The following is a 19,678-nucleotide window of genomic DNA, read 5'->3' on the forward strand; positions in this document are numbered from 1 at the left end:
GCAAAAATTAATTAAATACAATACAGACAGGCTCAACATCACCAAAGAGGTAATAAAAAAATTTCAGGAAGAAATTAAAGGAACTAAATCAGGGAAATGGGAAGAAGTATCCAAAGAAATGAACAGGGCAGCGGAAAATGTATTTGGAACAACAAAAATGAAGAAGAAAGTCTCGTGGAATGAAATCTGTGAAGAAGCAGTTACAGAAAGAACAAAGCAGTGGAATAAATGGAAATGTTCTGGGAAGCCTGAACACCTTGATGCATTTAAAATGCAAAGGAAAGAAACAACAAGAATAATAAAGAGTTCTAAAAGATATTTTGAGAAATCGCAGCTTCTTGACATACAAAACAACTTTGTAAAAAATAACACCCGGAATTTCTATCTGATGTTTAAAAGTCATCTAAAGGACTACCAAGCTCCAAGTATTTGCTTCACAGATGAAAATGGTAAAGTAGGACTAAGCAACAGCCAGAATTGTGAAAAACTAAGAAAGTACTTTGAAAAATTATTGAACTGTGAAGCACCAAACTGTAAGCTAGAATTCCCAGATCTCCATGAAAATACAGAAGCAGATCCACCACCTACTGCTGAGGAAATTAAAAAAAGCAATAAGTACCCTGAAAAACAACAAAGCCAGTGGAGAAGACTCAATTACAGATGAACTTATTAAATGGTCTCAACCAAAAATTATAACTAACCTTCAGCTCATGTTTGAAGAAATATGGGAAACTGAAAAGATACCAAAAGACTGGAAAGTGGCTCTCATCCATCCGCACAAGAAAGGTGATAAGCAAAATGTAAATAACTACAGAGTATATCTTTGTTGCCAGTGGGTTATAAAATATTTTCAACAATACTGCTAAACAAGGTAGAAGAAACACTTGATAGTCAACTGGGAGAGTATCAGAATGGACTTAGAAAGGGCAGATCTTGCTCAGAACAGATTTTCAACCTAAAGTCCATAATTCGTCACAGACTTACAAACTCCAAAGATATAGTTGTAACATTTATAGATTTTAAAAAGGCATTTGACTCAGTTGATAGGGAAACACTAGATAAAATGATGAGAGAATTTGGCATCAAATCTAAATTAGCAAACCTTATTTGTGAAATACTCACGACACCAAATCAAAAGTAAAGTTTCAGGGTGAAATATCGAAGGCATTCAACATAAAAACAGGTGTAAGGCAAGGTGTTGGCCTGTCTCCACTCTTCTTTTACTGCGTATGGAAACAAAAACTAAAAGAAGAGAAGCTATCAACAATCAGACTAGGAACTAAAAAAAATGCATTGAAATTCACTGTTTAGCATTTGCGGATTATTTTGCCATTCTTTCTGAAAACCTAACAAATGCTGGGATACAAATCAATCTCTTAGAAGAAATAGTCAACAAAGCAGGTTTAAGAATATCTATAGAAAAAACAAAATTTATGACAAATATAAAAAATGCTCTGGAATCCCTAGCAACAGATATTGGCCAGATAAAGAGGGTAAATAAATTGAAATATTTGCGAGAAATTATCCAAGAAAATGGCTTAGAAAAATTTGCTATAGAAGAAAGAGTACATAAAATGGAGAGAGCTTATGGAATAACTAGGAATGTCTACAAGAAAAGGTGTCTGTCTAAAAATTTAAAGATACAGCACTACAACACAGTAGTAAAACCAGAATGTCTTTATGCAAGTGAATGTTTAGTACTGAACTAAAAATTACACAAACTTGAAGTCCTAGAAAGAAAAATCATTCAAAAAATACTTGGACCACCAAAAAATACAGAGGTATGGAAATTAAGAAGCAATGAAGAAGTTTATCACAACGTAGAAAACATAAATGAAACACTACGAAAGAGGCAACTGCTATTTTTTGGATACTGATAGAATGAACAGCAACAGGTTAACCAAACAGATTTTTAAATATCTTTGGGACAAGAAGTCAACAATAGCATGGATACTATAAGTTAGGAAAGATTTGGAAGGAAACAACGTAAGTGAAAAAGATGCAACAGGAAGAGAGAGTTTCAAGAGGAAAGTGTTAAAAATGGAAGGATTCCGGGGCAAGAGGGAGAAGAAGACAGGGTCAGAATGGTCCGAGGAGAGAAAAAGGGTACATAGTGAAAAGATGAAAGAATACTGGAGGAAAAAGAAAGAACAACAAAGAAGGAAGCATTGAAATTGGTGCATAGTCCTTAGATGATCCAAACGTGGGGAGGGAGGGGGGGGAGGGGGAACCAAAATGAAAAATAAGTACAAAAATTAAAAGAAATATTTTTAACTTTGTCTTTGCTGGTCCAAAGCCCAGATGAGAAAGAAGGATGGGAAATATAACAGTGCAAATAAATCAATTAATAAATGAATAGATAAAAATAAAAGTAAATAAATAAAAACACAAAATTATTTGAGTGTGAAGAGCCTCTCCAGAAGAATTACTGCGCTGCCAAACACCTTATGTATGGACACGTGAAACATCCAGTCCATTCTGACAAACATAGACTGGATGCTTAAAGTCCAGGAGCATAGTGAAAAAAAAAAGAGTTATTCATATCGATTATTTCAGTTGTGAACAATGAAGATTGTGAAAATCCCATGGAAAAATTGTATTTCAGTATTTCCAGAATTTTCCAATTTTGTAGGCAATTTTTCTTTCATACAAACCTCGTCTTAACAATTATGAATGCGCACACACACACACACACACACACACACACACACACACACACACACACACACACACACACACACACACACAAAAAAAAAAAAAAAAAAAAAAAAAAAAAAAAAAAAAAAAAAAAAAAAAAAACCAGATTGGTTAAGCCATTTTTGTGTTTTAATGAGACTAATGCATAGCAATAGTATAGAAACCTTAGTATTTCCTTATTGAATTATTATGAATTATTAAACAAAAGTCATACATCATCATTTATTTCTACTGTATAATACCAAGTGCGTCCTATGTAAAGAGAATTCAGAAATATTGAATATATGCCCTGGGGATGATTTATTGAGTGTGTCTTGGCATCCAGACACATCTCTCAAAAGTTGTTTGCAGGCGAATTACTGCACTAGTGCAGACAAACATCAATATTTTATCATTATGTAATCTCCTGCATTTACATTGTCAGTTATGTACAAAAAGCTGAAAATTTAAGTATCAGTATGTTAGGTAAAATTCAGATGTCTACAGAGACCTCATTATGATTGGGAAGAACTAATTTGGAAATGAAAGAAAGCCTATGATGAGGAGTTACATGTTAGCAGCATAAGCTTTTTAAGTGTAAGTTATGTCTATCAAGCAATTCATCTCCAGATTCAAAGCTATGGAATAAGTATCCAGATACACTGTGTTTATTTGTAACATTGGTGATCAAACTCCAACTGCCAGACATTTGCAACCACACTGGCTCCATAAATACTCAGCACAGTGTGAGGTCGGCCAAGCAAAGAGCTCAGGCACAGTTGCAGTCAACGGAGATGGGCATTAGTGTAGGTAAACGGATTAGGCAACCTCAAGGACGCGCTCGACACAGCCAGCCAGATGCTCAGCTGCAGCAGCCAAAGGGTTAATGCTGGGATTGGCTACTATATTCACAACAGAGCACCAAGAATACTACTGAACGCTCATTGGCTGTCGCAGAATGCGTGTCGTTGGAGTGCAGAACGAGCCTAAACTCGACTGCCGCCATTTGTGGCTCCAACGATAACAATGCCTAACACAAGCAGTGTTGTTTGAAAAACAATGAACACTCCTGATCAGTCGTCACTCTGGTCAACAAAAATCTACATCACTTCCCAAGCTGTGGCTGCCTAATGTCAAAATAATGGCAGAGTAAAATTTGGGAACCAGAATGAATAATGTTCATATCCAAAAAAGGCAAATATGTCCAGGGCAGAATTAGGGATGTAAAAGGAGTCTACTAGGGTTTTGACTGATCTGGTAGCTTCAATGACATTAAAATCGAAACATATTGACATACTGATGCATTTTTACTCGTACTCGTACATATTTACTGGTACTCATATCAGGTAATATGTGTCAAGTGAAGTAACGTGATAAGTGATGTCATGTCATATAACATGACACATGTCATCCAACATGGCTTTTGTCATGTTGTACACAATGTGTCATTAAAATTTAGGATGCATACACCCCACTCTCAGATACTTCCTAGTGGAGATGCATCCCACCCTCCAGAAACACTAACATCTTTGTTTATTTGTTCTTACAACCCTCACCAGACATGTTATGGGGTGCGCCTGGTAGAGCACACTGTGCTGGGGAGAAGCAGGAATATGTAAAGATGTTTTGATTTAAATGGCCTGGAAGCTGCCAGATAAGCTGAAAAGCTAATTACCTTCTTCTATATCCTGAACTCTGCCCAGGACATAGTTACCATTCGTGTGCTATGATAGGAGCATTTTTGATTCTGGTTCCCAACTTTTACTCTGGCATAATTTTGACATTAGACTGCCATAGGTTGGTGACTGTTGTAGGTTTTTGTTGACTTGGACCCCCCCCCCCCCCCCCGAACCATGTTGCTTATATTGTGCTTTCACAACACAATGGGATGACTATTAATTACCTGTCTACCTTTCTACAAAATTTTAACTGGTTCACACAATGTTGAAACATTGAAGTGGCTTGTGTGAAAAAAAAGCCTCAAGAAATGTATTTTATGCATGTAAGATCCAAAAGAAGCAAAATTTTGGAAAGTGAGTTTTCAGTTTGTTCCAAGAATGCGTTTTTTATTTATCTGATTCACTTTAAACCATTTCCACACATTCACTTAACATAAGATGAATTTTACACGCTACATGTAGTTCGACTTTAAACCATCATATCTCAACAACAGATAAAGATTATTATATAAAAAAATTACATTGTGATTTTATCCATTTATCTACCTTCATGCTAAATTTGAACCGATTTGTACATGTAATAGTGCCACATTTCAGAAACAGCCCAGAAAAATGTATATGTGAAATACAAAAAAATTTTTTCAAACTGTCAAAACTTGTTGTAGATGAAGGTCCAATACTTCATTGTACCAAATTTGAATTGTGTGTCGCTCCAGTCTGAAGTTATTTAGGGATGACTGTTTTTGGACGTGAAATACAAATGAGGGTGACTATTTTTGGTGCTCATACAAATGGTGCCATAGCTGACCATTAATTTTCACCTATTTAAAATCTTTTGCAAAAGGACTTAATTGATTCACACAGTCTGGCAGGGCACCAGCTCCAGTTCATTGCTCAAATTTTGCTTAACATACAGTAATGTAGCTACAGTAAGACAGATGTTTGAATGACTATACAAGTGGTCGCTGGTCTGGGCTAAACCAAAAGCTTTTTACCTCATGTTCCTAGCTCAAATAGGAACCAAGCACCCAGACCCAACCAAACTGTGATTCTGCATGCAGTCTTCTCAGACATATTTGTTACAGTGCAGCTGTGCTGTAAGGATATTACAGAGAAAACTAATCTGCAAGGGGAAAGGGGTACAGCTTTCAAATTGCTATTATTCAGAGTGACCTTCAGACTGAATAACATAACATCTAGAGGAAATGCACCTCCTGACAGGTTTTATGTGTAACATATAGCAGAAATGTTACATTGCAGTATCTTAAAGTGGTACATCTTGAGTACAGATAGTTTGTGATGACAGTTTTGGTCTTTGTGAATGCAGTGTATTCAACCCAGTACAGTGTTTGTTTAAAAGTCCATTGGTCTCAGGCTTTGGTACATCCAGCTCATACTTGAGCATGCATATGGTGATGGACATATTGGATGCTAGCAACTGCTGGATATAGTCATACACACTGAATTTCTAACTCCAGAGGAATCCCACTAATTGCTATTTCAGAAGTTCATCCTGTAACTTTTAATGAAATAGTTCTTAACGACAGTGCAGTATGGTACTTCTACAACACGTTACAAGTAACTCTCTCAGAACATGCACTTCTGCTAGACATTACATTGATTCAAAGTAAGACCTACTACTTATGGACCATCCTACACACATTAAATGCAGTATCGTGCCTGAGAGGTCATTTGTTTGTACCCTAATTTGGCTATGTAGTTCAAAAACTCTATAGTTTCCTCTGGCCACTATGACTGAATGACAGAATAATGTGCTTGTTAGAACTAGCATAATGAAACAAGTCGTTTTGAACACTAAATTTCCGGAGTAGCACAAGCTGTATTTTAATATTCATGATTAGTTAGAATAGCACATAACAGTACATTGTTAAGGTAACACCGCAGAGTATACAAAACGTAATAGAGGTCTATTACCCTTGATGTAGTACACTTTTCTGCACAAACAGACATTTATGAAATACATTGTTCATATATTTCTGACACTCCCCTTTGAATATATATTGTGAATCTCACTTTCACGAGTAAAACCATATTGCTTTATTATCTCCCGAAATTTGTCCTTGTTCAAATGTTTTGTTTTTTCTGTGCATAAATAATGTACCTCAGTTTTGCTTTGCTCTACTTGATATCTTATTATATATTTATTAATTTACATGTCAAATTCCATCGGACCAAATTGAGGAGCAAATCTCCAAGGTCATGGAATGTGTCAGCACATGAAATTACAACATAAAAGTAATAACGGATAAAAATAAAATGTTTATGAACCCAAAAAAAGTCAACCCATAAGTTTCAGTAAATGCAGTCAACAATATAACATAAGAATCAGGTCAATTTTTCAAGGGACTCTTTAACAGATTAGGAGTAACCCATGAGGGAAATCTGTAGTTTTGATTTGAAAGCACGTGGATTACTGCTAAGATTTTTGAATTCTCGTGGTAGCTTATTGAAAATGGATGCAACAGTGTACTGCACACCTTTGTGCAAAAGAGTTAAGGAAGTCCGATCCAATTGGGGTTGGTTTTCTGCCGAGGATTAAGTGAGTGAAAGCTGCTTATTCTTGGGAATAAGAAATGACAGTAAAGAATCTATATATTTAAAGGCCAATGTCAAAATACACAGACTAGTGGACAGAGGTCAACAAGAAGATCGCGAACTTGCACTACTTATTGCCTGAACCGCCTGTTTCTGAGCCAAAACTATCCTTTTAGAATGGGAAGAGTTACCCCAAAATATAATACTATATGACATAAGCGAATGAAAATAAGCAAAGTAGACTAACTTTTGTGTCAAATGATCACACACTTCAGATACCTTTCGAATAGTAAAAATGGCAGCATGAAGTTTACTATCTGTCTGAACATGTAGAAATTTGAACTGTTCAGTTTCACTAATCATATGCCCATTCTGTGAAATCAAAACGTTGGGTTTTGTTGAATTATGTGCTAGAAACTGTAAAAACTGAGTATTACTGTGAGTTATTGTCTACAAGCCATAAACTTATGTCACAAACTTTTAGTTTATTGTGTACAAGCAATAAACTTATGTCATGAACTGCACTATTTGAAACCGATCCAGTGTTGCACACAACATCCTTTACTACCAAGCTAGTGTCATCAGCAAACAGAAATATTTTAAGCTTACCTGTAATATGAGAATGCATATCATTTATATAAATAAGGAACAGGAGAGGCCCCAACACTGATCCCTGGGGCACCACCCATTTGAATGTGCCCCTCTCAGACCCCACATCACAGCCATTCTCAACACTGTGGATAATGACCTTTTGCTGTCTTTTGTTAAAGTAAGAGGTGAACCAATTGTGAGCTAAACGATATTGTAGTGCCAGTGTTATATTGATAACGATGCATTGCGGCGACCACAGGCGTTACTAAACACATCAGGTGAGTTCGCAATTGCAAATAATGGGTACCATCAGCTGTAGAATGGAATGATGACAATGAGAGTTTGTGCTGGACTGGGACACAAACCAGGATTTCCCACTTATCGCGAGTGGCCACGTTACCATTTGGCTGTCTGTGCACGAGTCACGGCCAGACGTAAACTTCCATATGTTGTAGGCCATATGTCCGCGATTTGTACTCACACATCCACTATGTGTATTCCTGTGCATATCAGATGGTATGCATCAAAGTCGCATGCACGGTATCGGCAGGTAAATACGATATTGTAGTGCTGGTGTTATACTGATGATGATGCACTGTGCCAACCACAGCCGTTACTAAACACATCAGATGAATTCACAGTTGTGACTTATGACTGTAGTCATTCTGTACCATAGCATTTGTTGCTGTTGCTATAATTTCTCCATTTTCATTAACTATTTTTGCTCCTTTTATATCAGAGGTTCTGATAATATACACTAAAGCACCTGTATCTAATATCCATTCTGATTCTCTGTTACCCTTTATTTCCAAAAGCATAATAAATGGAGGGTGCCTTACTTTGATTAGTAGTTCTCCTCTCTGCGGTATTTGCATTGTACTTTTTTCCTTTTTTATTTGCCCTTCATGGCGTTGGGGTGCAATGTGACCCGCCTTTTAACTGTTGTAGCAGTTGACTTATTTCCTTTTCATGTCCTGCAGAATCTTTAGTTTTACCCATTATACCTAAGCTTTCTAACCCCATAATAACAGGTGTGTAGTTTTCATGCAGTCCTGCTTCCAATAATGTGCATATCCATTTATCGGCAGCTTCGAATCCAATGTTCCTTAGTTGATTTGATAAAGATATTATCTTGTGGATTTCTTGAGCTGATCCAATTGAGTGCAAGTTCGTGGAGTGATCCATCTTTTCTTGCAATAAATCCATCTTCAGATACGCTCTGTAACTTGTCCCAAACTTATTTTGCCATCGCAATTATCTCTATGTGTGCATAGTTCACTGGATCAATCAGTAATATCATACGTGATATTACCGTCTATTCTTTATGTGCATAATTTTGCTCAGTGGACATCAGTGTACTGGTCATTACATCTCATAAATCTTTCAAGTGTAAGTGTATCACAAAACAAATTTCCATATAATGTAGTTTTCATAACATTCATGTCACTCTATTTGTGCTGCTCTCCTTTTTCACAATTACCTTTATTGGTAACAAGAAAATTACAGTGGTGGAAATATTTATGGCATCACCATGAATTACTTCATCTTTTTGTCTTTTGCAGCAGTTTGCTTCATGTTATACCAGTCCCATTGTTGCTAAACTTTGTTGACATAGTCTTGCCTTAATAATCTGACTTCTTCATGCATGTTTTCCAACAATACACAACTCTTTGTTGTTGTCGTTTGGTTTTACAATGAAACCAGTGTTTGTACCGACATTTTGAGTTGAGACTTTGCAGTGAGAAGATGGGCAGGTCAGTTGAATTAACGCCAGAAAAGAAAGCTGCTATACTTGCTTGTTCATCTGTTGGTCTCAGCACCCGAGAGATAGCCTTTAAGACAGGATTTAATCAGTCTACAGTTTTGAGGTTACTGAGAAAATACAGGGAAAAAGGAAATGCTGATCATGAAAAAGGAAGAGGTTGGAAAAGGGCATCTACTGCCAAACAGGACAGGATATTGAAAATGCTTTCGCTCAATGATCGTCAACTGTCATCAACTGAACTAAAGCGAGACTGGGAAGAAATGTGCAACATCTCAGTAACCAGTAGAAATGTAAGAAATAGACTACTGGAGGCTGGACTCTCAGCCCGTCACCCTAGAAGGAAGCCTTTATTGACCAAGATAATGTGACAGCAGCGACTACAATGGGCAAAGGCGACATGGACACCAGAGATGTGGAACAAAGTAACCTTTTCAGACGAGTCCAAATTTAATCTGCACGGCTCAGATGGAAAAGTGTTCGTGCAATGAAGAAAAGGTGAAGAATTATTGCCATCATGTATAACACATACATTCAAACACCCACAAGGACAGATGGTCTGGGGGTGCATTTCCAGTCACGGAGTTGGTCATCTGGACTTCACCAATGGCACTGTCAACACAGATGTCTACATAAGCATCCTTGAGAGGAAGCTTATGCCAACAATTAGAGACAAGTTTGGAGATATTTCCAATTGCATTTTTCAATGTGACTCCGCTCCTTGCCATAGAGCATTGAAGGTGAGTCCTATGACTAATATTTGTACCAAACACAAAGCAGATTACTTTCTTGGTTAATTATCACATACGTCTACATTTCAGGTAAAATCTTTCCTTCAACAAAATGGGGTTTGAGTATTAGAAGGGCCTGGAAACAGCACTGTTCTCAATCCTATTGAGAACTGTTGGAAGGTTATGGGAAATGCTATCACCAAAAAGAAGCCATGGAATAAACGGGAGCTGTTGGAGACCCTTGTCTGTGTGTGTGGTTTCATGAACTGAGTGAGGAGTACATTAAAAAGTTAATTCTTTCAATGCCTGCATGATGCAAAGCGGTGATTAAAGTGCATGGTGAAGCAACAAAGTATTAAATGCAACAATGTGCTCATATGAGGCAATACAAACACTAAAATCCATCAGTGTTATGTTACAACATTAATATGCAGTGTTTCTTTGAACATTAGTATTCATATTTCAGAATAGAAAACAGAATAGCTGACATATCCACTTACATTCATTTTTCAAGAAATTTTTGACTTATAAAAAACAAATATATTTATAGAACCAAAAATTAAGAATAAAAACAAATTGACAAAAATTATTGTGTATATTAATTTCTGATAGAAATCAAGAGAAATCATGCAAATTTCGGTCAGTGATTCAATGATTGTAACAAAAATTGTTAATTGTAAGAGGTGATTCAATAAATATTTCCACCACTGTAATACATTATGCAAACTTCTGTACATCCTGATAGCTTTCACAACACACTTTCTTATTCAGTACTATTCCAACAGTTTTTCCTTCTTTACAATGGAATACTTTCTCTGAATTCATTCATTGATATCTGGACCCATAAACTGTTAGAATTAGTGTAGGGAAATGAGCAATTCTGAACATTAAATTGCTAGAATAAGACAAATTATATTTCGCTGCACAGCTTAATGATGAAACGAGTTGCAGACAGGCACAACAAAATAACTGTTATACATTGAGCTTTCGGTCAAAGCCTTCTTCTGGAAGGAGAAAACACACACACACACACACACACACACACACACACACACACGCCTAGCAAGCACACTTTACATTATGGTTATTGTCCTGTTTGGCAGTAGATGCCCTTTTTGGTCTTTAAATATGTCTGCTTGTGAGATGTCTGCTTGTGTCTGTATATGTGTGGATGGATATGTGTGTGTGTGCGAGTGTATACCCGTCCTTTTTTCCCCCTAAGGTAAGTCTTTCCGCTCCCGGGATTGGAATGACTCCTTACCTTCTCCCTTAAAACCCATATCCTTTCGTCTTTCCCTCTCCTTCCCTCTTTCCTGATGAGGCAACAGTTTGTTGCGAAAGCTTGAATTTTGTGTGTATGTTTGTGTTCGTTTGTGTGTCTGTCGACCTGCCAGCACTTTCATTTGGTAAGTCACATCATCTTTGTATATATATATATATATGCTTGTGTCTGTATATGTGTGTATGGATATGTGTGTGTGTGTGTGTGTGTGTGTGTGTGTGTGTGTGTGTGTGCGCGCGAGTGTATACCCGTCCTTTTTTCCCCCTAAGGTAAGTCTTTCCGCTCCTGGGATTGGAATGACTCCTTACCCTCTCCCTTAAAACCCACATCCTTTTGTCTTTCCCTCTCCTTCCCTCTTTCCTGATGAGGCAACAGTTTGTTGCAAAAGCTTGAATTTTGTGTGTATGTTTGTGTTTGTTTGTGTGTCTATCGACCTGCCAGCGCTTTCGTTTGGTAAGTCACATCATCTAGAGGGAAACATTCCACGTGGGAAAAATATATCTAAAAACAAAGATGAGTAACAGCCTGTCCTTTTTATAAAAATATATTGTGAGGCAGATTGTAAACTCTTCTCTTGAAAGTCGTACAGAATATTTCTCAGTTTGTGATCATTATTTTAGCACTTAAAAGAATCTGCTTTCATAAAACTAAGCTGAGCAGATATAGCATCATTTGTTCTGGAATTGAAAAATGATAAGGAAACAGAACACGTAATTAGGTTGTGGAAGTAGAGAAGACAGAGATTTCACTTAAAAATAAATATGACTGAAAAGAAATTAAGCCTATAATCCACTTGATTAATATCCTGCTCTTCCACTGTATGGTATTCCTCATTAATTTTTAGCATCCATCATTAATTTTTAGCATTTTATACCTAAATGTATGTATATTATCTGTCATTTATTCACATACTGATGTCAGAACTTTTCCTTTACAGGTAAATCTGAAGTAACATCTGTGTTTCACCCATATAATGCAATGGGTGTAACAACAGCAAATTATTTGCTTGGAACTGATGATTCAATTAATACGTATCAAACCACTGAAATATATAAATGTTTATGTGGCAAAGAGTATCAACGCAAGGCATCACTCAAAAGACATGTTACCTTTGAATGCGGAAAGGAAAGAAGATTTCAGTGTCCATTTTGTCCTAATCGCTCTATTCATAAATGTCATTTATTGAAACACATTCAGTGTAAGCATAAAGATAAACTATTGTACTCATCTCCTTACATCGGAAATTTGTAGTAATCTCTCTGTACCACAGTGCAAGGAGACAAAAACTCTTTATTGTTACACTTATAGATGTTCTCTTTGCTTGCATTGTTATGTATATATAACATTGTTCTCAATACAGAATTTATTACTTATTCTGTTCTGTTATTCCTTTCCTGGAACTGCTCATATTGAAAGTGTTAGGAATGTTGAATATTTCAGGATGTTAGTTGTTCCACATTTCATATTGACAGAAACTAATGTCTTGTTTAAGCTTTTACTTGCTTACTGATCATGAAAGATATTCCATTACAAAATGTTCACTTTAGGAATGCACTGAAAATGAAATAACATTTCCGTTGTGTTATTCTTTTCTGCCTCTTCCCCCTCTTGCTCAACATCTATTGTTCTTTTATTTTTTATTTTATTATGTTTCATTTATTTATTTTTGTAATGATGGGAATGCAGCTTTTAGCTATATTTAAAAATTGGAGTCTTTAAAGGATATTTATTATTGGTTCTCTTTCTTGTGACAATTTCTTTTTGTACTAATACTATCCTTCCTAGAAATTCTTCAGTTTTGTTTTCATTATTTAGTGATGCAGCAGAAATTTCACTACTTTATGGCAGCAAAGTCCAAACTCAGTTCTCACCCCTCCCCCCTCTTATGGTCGCAAGAGCAGGCGCATTCGCGCGCGTGTGCCCACACACACACACACACACACACACACACACACACACACACTAGTGAAATTTGATGATGTGTTTATTCCCAAGTCTACAGAGTAAAAGAATTAAGAACAGTATTGAGCAGGCTAACACAAAGAACGATCACATTATAGAAGAAGGTAATGGGCCTTTTTATAAACACAAAAGGAGCCATACTGGTGTGCACTTTTGGTACAGAATTCTGAATCATCCTCACCAAAAAGGGAAGATTAAATTCCTCGACTGAAATTCATCTTTATCACATGTATTATTGATTTCTAAGTCTTGCAGCCTCTATCAAAGCATAAAATTATTCAAGCTGGCATGTGTACATGACGGTGGTAAATTGGAAGCTACGCTGAGTGCATCTGCTTTCCACAGTAAGCAGAACTATACTCTACTACAAGGACAGGCAACAACTACAGTTTTACTTGTGTTTGTCTGATAGTGCTGCTGTTCCAAATATTATCACTTCAAATTATTTATAATTGGACTTCTCCTGCTTTTGTGGCTAATAAATACAAATAACTTTTGTCATTTGCCTTATTAATCACTTTCCTTACAATATGTGGCCCTATTATGACATACGTTGACAATACATTGCACAACATTGTTTCAGGACTGGATCAGCTAAGCAGCTACCTATGAAGTTGCATCTTACACAATAATGTCTTAAAGTGTACTATGAATCTCTCACTTGAGACCTATCTAATACATACAGAATTCTTTGATTCATAATTCGAATTATCTCCTTAATACTTATGGATTTTTATGCACTGTGGGTTTTGAATTTGCAGCACCAGGAAGGCAACTGATCTCAGAGGGACATGAAATGTGCTGCGTGCTTTGATATGCAAATGATCATCATTTCAGCATAACCTCACACAGTATGTAGGACTAATGCTCTCTACATTCTGTGCATAATGAAAAATTATGCAATGGGTTCCTCATTCAGAAATCACATTTGAATATTATTTGTTTGTGAAATAATTGTGGTATGCCTCATTTAATAATAAGATACATCTGCTGACATAATTCATATTTTGTCAACAGCAGCTACGATTAATAGTTCTGCAATGTTAGTGTGTGCATTGGTGGGAATCTTATGATTGTCGGGTGAATATGGAATCAATAGTTTTAGGCAGCCATACCTGATGCTGCGCAGGATCTCAGCGACCCCATCAGACTAGCGTTCAAGAGGACAGGCGTATTATTTCATATTGATAAAGAAACAAACAGTCTTGTTGTGACTTACTTTGATGCAGCAGCAGACAGAGCTGTGTCAACAATGGTGTGACCAACACTGGACACAAGAGTGACACCACAATGGTTTTTCATATAAGTCTTAGTTAGGCAGACAGCATCATGATGAATGTATGTGGAGGTTTCAAGGATAATGAATGTTGCCAGATTGCATTCATCATCATAATATGGGCTCAGCATGGTGTGAGGCTATGGGGTGCCAATGGGAACACAACATGATCAACTCTCATTCACATAACCAATAATTTGGACAGCAGCGTTTACATTTCTGATCTGATAGGCCAGTGTCTGTGGACTATAGTCAAGATCCCTGTGTTTATTTCTTCCAACAAGATCACACAAAGGCTGCATGTTTTCCTTACTGTCTTGACCTATCTCAGTTGCTAAGGGCGCTCTACTGTTGCTGGTGCCACCATGATCTCCGGATCTCTCACTCACTGAAAAGATCTGGTCATGGGCAGCTGAGAAACTGGCACGCCAGCACTCACCAACAACTATAATTGATGGCTTAGAGCTGAAGCAGCATAAAATGAAGTACCCATATCTGCCAGATTGATTTGATTCCCAGCTGAGCTATAGCCATTGTGGGTGCCAATGTTGGCAGCTCTGGATACAATATTTCAAACATTGTGTACCCCCGCAATCACGTACAGATTTAATAATGTATTATTCCTACTGTTCTGTGTGTGCACAATAAGTAAACTGTTAGATTCTTTAATCATCCCTGATGTTGCAATTTTAATGGCCAGAACTGCAGAAATATTTTCTTAATTTCATAACACTAACTTCCTGTATTGCTTCCAATATTATGGTAGTGGGCTGTAGGATTAATTGAAAAGACAAGTATGTGAATTTTCATTATAATCAATACACATTTGAATTTTATAAAATATATTCTCAAATGAAAAGTAAAATTTGCTTAAGGTGGTTTTACTTCTTAATATCCAATGGGCATATTGTTTTGCCCATGCATACACTTGGTAATAAATGCCATTCTCAATCTTCTTACTGTAGTTTCAGTTATGTTGTACAAAAAAAAAAAAGCACTGTGTTTTGTTATGTTGCTGGTTGGAGTTGGAGTGAGAGGATGAGGTTTCTTGATACCTGCCTGACTCTTTCAGCTGGAAGACTTCTGGGATTTGTTACACCTGTGATACCATTCACAATCTTGTAAATCACACAGCTATCAAACAAAGATCCTAGACAGAAACTGCTCCTACTCAGTTATTGACTGTAAAAGATATGGTTTTCTAAGTTTATAATACTTCAGGGCTGGCAGATTGATAGACACAAACATCCACACAAAATTCAAGCTTTCGCAACCAACGGTTGCTTCATCAGGAAAGAGGGAAGCTGAGGGAAAGACGAAAGGATGTGGGTTTTAAGGGAGAGGGTAAGGAATCATTCCAATCCCGGGAGTCTGCTTGTGTCTGTGTATGTGCGGATGGATATGTGTGTGTGTGCAAGTGTATGCCTGTCCTTTTTTCCCCCTAAGGTAAGTCTTTCCGCTCCCGGGATTGGAATGATTCCTTACCCTCTCCCTTAAAACCCACATCCTTTCGTCTTTCCCTCTCCTTCCCTCTTTCCTGATGAAGCAACCGTTGGTTGCGAAAGCTTGAATTTTGTGTGTATGTTTGTGTTTGTTTGTGTGTCTATCTACCTGCCAGCGCTTTCGTTCGGTAAGCCACACCATCTTTGTTTTTAGATATATTTTTCCCACATGGAATGTTTCCCTCTATTATATTTATAATACTTCACATATTCTTGTGTATTATAGAGTGACCGAGCGAGGTGGTGCTGTGGCTAGCACACTGGACTCGCATTCGGGAGGACGACAGTTCAATCCTGCGTCCAGCCATTCTGGTTTAGGTTTTCCGTGATTTCCCTAAATCGCTCCAGGCAAATGCTGGGATGGTTCCTTTGAAAGGGCACGGCCGACTTCCTTCCCCGTCCTTCCCTAATCCAATGAGACCGATGACCTTGCTGTCTGGTCTCCTCCCCAAAACAACCCAACCCAATCATACAGTGAATCTGTATATCTGTAACCATCTTTATGAGTCACTTTGAGGGGACAGAATATAGATGGGCTGCTCATAATCCCCCATTCCAAAGTCTCTTACTCTCTGTAGTGCATGATGTTCTGACTTCAGTGACAGTATTGACTGGAGACTTGAGGTTGTTGCTGACATGTGATCAGCACACAAATTGGTTGTGTTGGCCCCTAGCTCTGGAGATTTAGAAGTGCTTATACTTGGGCTGAGACTGTTGTAAGAATAGTTCTGGCAAGTTTTAACACTACACATGTGCCTCACAAAACATCTCAAGGCTCTAGTAGGCTAGCACACCATGAAGAGCTGCTACATATGAGTTGAAAGAATATTCGGAGTAGTGGATGGAAGAAACTGAGGTAATGACTTAAGGCTATGCACATGCAACTTGCTACACAAAGTTTGGTGAAATAGACAGTAAGACTTTAGGAACCAAGCTCCTTCTGTTGTAATCTTTGGCATTCTTCTTTAACACCAAATTTCAAAAGTTTCTGTACACTTCTTATTTGAACTGTTTGTCATCAGTGTTTCATTTCATTATAATGCTACACTCCAGGTAAATAGCTAAACACTTAAATTTACATTCATCGCTAAGCGTTTCCTTATTTTTGGAAAAGCTTTCCTTGCTAGTGCCAGACTGCATTTTATATCCTCTTTATTTCTGCTATCATCAGTTCTTTTCCTGCCCAAATAGCAAAGGTCATCTGCTATGTTCAGTATCTCATTTTCTAATTGAAGTCCACCAGTATCACCTGACGTAATTTGATGATGCTCCATTATAATTTTATTTACTAGTATTTGTGTGTGTCTTTAAACTTCCTTCAAGTCAGTGTCAATTACATTAAACAGATTTTATGATTTTGTTGCCCTGTGTGCCAAAATTAAATCATCATTGGCAAACATTAAAGTTTTTATTTCCAGAATTCTTCTTAATTTCCTTTACTGCCTGCTTCAGTACATGGGGGATACACTAATACTGTGTCTCACTCCCTTCTCAATTACTGCCTCTCTTTCATGTCCTTCACCTCTTCTTGCTGCTATATGGTTTCTACAGGGGTGAACATTAATAAAACTGACAAACTGCAGGAACGGATTCCTGACTGAAAATGGAAGAAAAAAAGATCGCATGTATGTGTGTCTGAAAATGCTCCATTGCCACGGTAGATGGCGGTGATGAATGACAGTTCCTTTGACCAAGTGCTGTACCTTCCTTGTTTGTTGCAGACTGTGTGATTGACTCAGCATACTGTAAGTAGCAGAATAGTCTGGTATTCATGTCAGGAACAAGCTGAGATGGTGTTTGTTTATGACCAAGCAAATGGAAACAGTTGAGAGCCAGCACAGCTGTACCATAACAAGTATAATCACAGACAACACCCACATCACACAACATTTCAAGCCCTTTTGGGTGTTTGTGTGATCATGGATCCTTTCAGACGACAGTGCAGGGAGGTGGCAGACTGTGTGTACACCAGATTTGGATGACTGGATTCTACAGATATTGAAACGAATCCTAATAAAAGTTCCAGGTAAGTGGCCTGCCAGTATGGTGTAATCCAAAGTACAATTATGTGTATCCTACATGACAATCACTACTATCCGTATCACCTGTAATCCCATGGAGACACTTTGAACATCTATTGTGACATGGATGCAATGCAGCTCTGTACTGTGTTCCAAGATGATTTCTTGTCATTGCATGCACACCTTCCATTTCTGGACACATGTTTATATGACATGTTTTCCTTTGTTTCCAGTCAGGAATCTGTCTCTGCAGTTTGTCGGTTTTATTAATGTACACCCTGTATAGATAACTTTTTGTTCTATGTATCTTATCTCTGGTCACTTTATAATTCCAAAGAATGTGTTCTAGTCACACTGTCAAACAATTTTTCTAAATCTACAAATGATATAATCTAGGTTTGCCTTCCTTTAGTCTATCTTGTAAGATAAGTAGTAGGGTACTATTTGACTATTGTGTCCCTGCATTTCCCCTGAACCCATACTTAACTTTCCTTAGATTGGCTTCTGCTAGTCTTTCTATTCTTCTGTAAATAATTTTTGTCAGTATTTTTCATCTAGGACTTATTAAATCGATCGGTGTGTGATATTCACACCTCTCAGTTCCAGCCTTACTTGTAGTTATGATTATTATATTTTTCTGAAGTCAAAGGGTATTTAACCTGACTCGTATATCCTGCATACCAGATGGACTAGTTTTGCCATTGTTTTTTCTCCTGAGGACCTCAATAATTCTAACTGAATGTTGTCTGTTCCAGGTGCTTCGTTTCAACTCAAGTCTTTCAGTGTTCTGTCAAACTCTTCTCACATTATGATATGTCCCATCTCATTGTCATTTACTTCTGTATTTGATTTTTCCTGATCAGTTTATGGTATTTCAACATATTCCAGTTAAATATCTTTTTTTATTATTATTATTATTATCAATGGATACCTAATAGGCCTTGCATTTTTGCTGTTTGAACTTCTGTAGCCTACATTGTTCCATTTTTCAAAGTGACTCATTCTACTTTTATTGTATTTCTTTCCCCTTCTTCAGTCAGTAGTGTCAGTCTCTGAACGTATCCAGGTCCCATCTCTTTACATGTTCCCTTTCTAAAAATCAAATGGCTCTGAGCACTATGGGACTCAACTGCTGAGGTTATTAGTCCCCTAGAACTTAGAACTAGTTAAACCTAACTAACCTAAGGACATCACAAACATCCATGCCCGAGGCAGGATTCGAACCTGCGACCGTAGCGGTCTTGCGGTTCCAGACTGCAGCGCCTTTAACCGCACGGCCACTTCGGCCGGCGCCCTTTCTATAATTTCCTCAGTTTTAATCTGCAATAAATGTCCAGTAAATTATTGGTCAGAGTCCACATCTGTCTCTGAATGTGTTTTTCAGTTTAAAATTTGGTTTCAAAATCTGTCTTTACATTATGTAGTCTATCTTCTGGTGTCTCCACAGCTCTTTTATACACATAACCTCCTTGCAATTTACGTATATATATAACCTCTTTGCAATCATTCTCCATCTTTTTTTTCCTTCTATTTCATTTGCTGAAATTGATTTCCAGTACCCCTTTACAATTACAATTAAGTTTTCATCTCCTGTGGGTAATTCCTTTTAGCTCTTCATATATTCTTTCAATCTCAACATA

At 37.3% G+C, this 19,678-nt stretch overlaps 1 protein-coding gene across 1 annotated transcript; it reads left to right on the plus strand.

Moving 5' to 3' along the window:
- Positions 1-211: 211 nt before the first annotated feature.
- Positions 212-12,592, plus strand: LOC126253568 (uncharacterized). The gene is made up of 2 exons (XM_049954989.1): positions 212-786; positions 12,215-12,592. The coding sequence occupies exons 1-2, from the start codon at positions 558-560 to the stop codon at positions 12,526-12,528; spliced, it is 543 nt and encodes a 180-aa protein (XP_049810946.1). The 5' UTR covers positions 212-557; the 3' UTR covers positions 12,529-12,592.
- The last annotated feature ends 7,086 nt before the right edge of the window (positions 12,593-19,678 follow it).

Source organism: Schistocerca nitens, chromosome 4, assembly GCF_023898315.1.
Source record: "Schistocerca nitens isolate TAMUIC-IGC-003100 chromosome 4, iqSchNite1.1, whole genome shotgun sequence".
In the NCBI taxonomy this organism is placed as follows: Eukaryota; Metazoa; Arthropoda; class Insecta; order Orthoptera; family Acrididae; genus Schistocerca; species Schistocerca nitens.

Bases quoted from the DNA above. Each gene is read 5' to 3' on its own strand.
- LOC126253568 (XM_049954989.1), top strand. From the start codon at position 558: ATGAAAATACAGAAGCAGATCCACCACCTACTGCTGAGGAAATTAAAA. The intron at 787-12,214 runs GTGATAAGCAAA...TTTCCTTTACAG, and splicing joins CATCCATCCGCACAAGAAAG to GTAAATCTGAAGTAACATCT.